At 31.7% G+C, this 2,658-nt stretch overlaps 1 protein-coding gene across 1 annotated transcript; it reads left to right on the top strand.

The window, feature by feature from the left end:
- Positions 1 to 1,441: 1,441 nt before the first annotated feature.
- On the top strand, positions 1,442 to 2,656 carry LOC125855681 (UDP-glycosyltransferase 92A1-like; the record flags this gene model as incomplete). Its single annotated transcript, XM_049535425.1, has 2 exons — positions 1,442 to 2,237; positions 2,328 to 2,656. Coding segments are annotated over exons 1-2 (1,125 nt in total), but the record flags the coding sequence as incomplete, so codon positions are not given.
- Positions 2,657 to 2,658: the final 2 nt, after the last annotated feature.

The following is a 2,658-nucleotide window of genomic DNA, read 5'->3' as shown; positions in this document are numbered from 1 at the left end:
CATATTTGAAATATAGAACAGATTAACAAAGAATTCCATTTTGTATGTAGCTGACTTATGTTACAAAAAAATGCATTAATGAAAGTGGAGTTCTGGTTATATTTACTCTTCTCTTATAACATCTGAACAAGTTTTTTTTTTTTTTGCTTCACAAGTATTAAAATGCTTAGAGAAAAGGTCCAAATTTGTCTTTCGTTTTTTAAGTATTGAACTTTTCTTTTTAATCTGTTTTAAAGAGCGTCTCTTCTATATTTATTAAGTTTTCTAATTTTAATATCCTACGTGACAAGTTTAAGATGACAAGATTTAAAGATCTCTCTTTATTATTCAAATTTCATGTTCGATTAAATTAAAATACTTAAATTGAAACGGAGGGAGTACTTATTTCTTGTATTAAAAAGAACAATATGCATTTTTCAAAAAAAATTTGTTGGATTGATTAAAAATTTGAAAAATACTTTATTGTAGAAAAATAAGTTTCTTACAGATGAGGAAATTGGTTTTCGATAAAAATGACGAAAATAAGTTTTACATGTATTATTTCACGTCAATTATGTCTTCCACATCTTTCAAGATTCTTCATATTCCATTGGATTAACAATAGGAAAAAAGTTTCCAGGTAATTAAAAATAAATAAATCTTATTTATCTCATCGCGACTCCTTATCGAGACTTTCTAGAAGTCATGAGCTACCTAAAACCAAACACGTTATGGCATGCGTACCTAATGTTTGGGGAATGTTTGAACATGGTACACAAGGAATTTAGTGAACTCACTTTATCCACGTATGTGATATGGAAACTTTTGTTTCCACATATGCCCCTAACATAAAAAAATATTATTCATTGCACTTCAACTATAAAATTACACCGATCAGGGTTGTGATGGAGTAGTAAGTATTTCTTCATTCTTAACCAAATATATCGGACTTGAGTCCCTCATGTGTACAGAGTTATCTTTATTAGAGAGCGCGAGTCTGGATTTAGTCGAGCTCCAATATAGGTACCAGACACCGGATGAAAAACCAAAAGAAACTATAAAGTAGTACAACATATCTCATAATTGACATGATTTCCTTGTATTGTCGAATTTTCATTACGTAGATAAATTAACCACTTAAATTTGTTACCTTAATATGTTCAAATAATAGTTAATATGTATAGTTAAAGGTGAAGACATATTCTACTTCATGTAATATACTTATAAATTTAAGTAATTGTCGATGTATTCCGCCTCTAATAAACACCTTTACCAAATATGTCTACTCTCTTTTTTCCTCCTAATTGTAAAATGGGGACCACTGTTAATGAAACCAAAAGTAGGTTGGCTTTCTCTTCCCAACTTTCTATTTATATATATAATACTTTGAAATGTTAACAACAAACACAATCCAATTTTTTTCTTCTCCTTTCATCTCATCTCTTTCTACCAAAAAAATAAAATGAGTGGCCATCAAGAACATATAGTAATCCTTCCATTTCTAGCACTTGGCCATATGATACCTTTCATAGCCTTAGCCAAAAAAATCCAACAAAGAACTAACTACAAAATCACTATTGTTAGTACCCCTTTAAATGTCAAATATCAAGATTCAACTAATTCAAATAACATTTCATTAGTTTCACTTCCTTATAATAGTAGTGAACATGGTTTACCACCAAATACAGAGAACACAGAGGCCTTACCATTAGAACAAATGGTAACAATTTTCAACTCAACATTATCTCTTAAAGAGCCACTCAAAAAATTGATTCTTGAAATTATTGAAACAGATGGTAAGCCCCCACTTTGTATAGTTTCTGATACATTTATGGGATTTGCTAGTGAAGTTGCAAGATCTTGTGGAACTTTTAATGTGAGTTTTACTACTGCTGGTGCTTATGGAACTGCAGCTTATGTGTCACTATGGTTAAATCTTCCTCATTTGTTAGCTATTGATGGGGTTTTCAAAATGCCTGGTTTTGATGATTCTTGTTGTTTTTTCTCTGTTGATCAACTTCATCCATTTATGAAATTAGCTAATGGGGATGACCCTTGGTCTAAAGTGTTCAAATCTTTGTTATTACCTTCTTTTGATTCTTTAGGGTTTTTGTGTAATAGTGTTGAGGATATTGAACCTATGGGGGTTAAGGCTGTCAAGAATCTTACTAAACTTCCTGTTTGGTGTATTGGACCTTTGCTTCCTCAATGTACGCTCAAGAAAAGTGAAAAAGATTCAATCTTTGAATCAAAAAGTGGTAAAGATTCAATCTTTGAACCAAGAAGTGGTAAAGATTCAATCTTTGAATCAAGAAGTGATAAAGATTCAATCTTTGAATCAAGAATAGGTAAAGAACATGGATTGTCACCAGAAGAATGTATTTCTTGGTTGAATGAACATCCTGAAAGATCTGTTCTTTACATATCTTTTGGTTCACAAAACACAATTAGTACATCACAAATGATGGCATTGGCTATGGGGTTGGAAGAAAGTGAAAGGCCATTTATTTGGGTGGTTAGGCCACCTATTGGTTTTGACATAAAAGGTGAGTTTAGATCTGAATGGTTACCAAAAGGGTTTCAAGAAAGAGTGTCAAAGAGTCAAAAAGGTCTACTAGTGAAATCTTGGGCACCCCAATTGCAAATCTTGAGTCATAGTTCAACGGGTGCGTTCTTGAC

Source organism: Solanum stenotomum, chromosome 2 (assembly GCF_019186545.1).
Source record: "Solanum stenotomum isolate F172 chromosome 2, ASM1918654v1, whole genome shotgun sequence".
NCBI lineage: Eukaryota > Viridiplantae > Streptophyta > Magnoliopsida > Solanales > Solanaceae > Solanum > Solanum stenotomum.
This window is presented reverse-complemented; position numbering and strand designations above follow the sequence as displayed.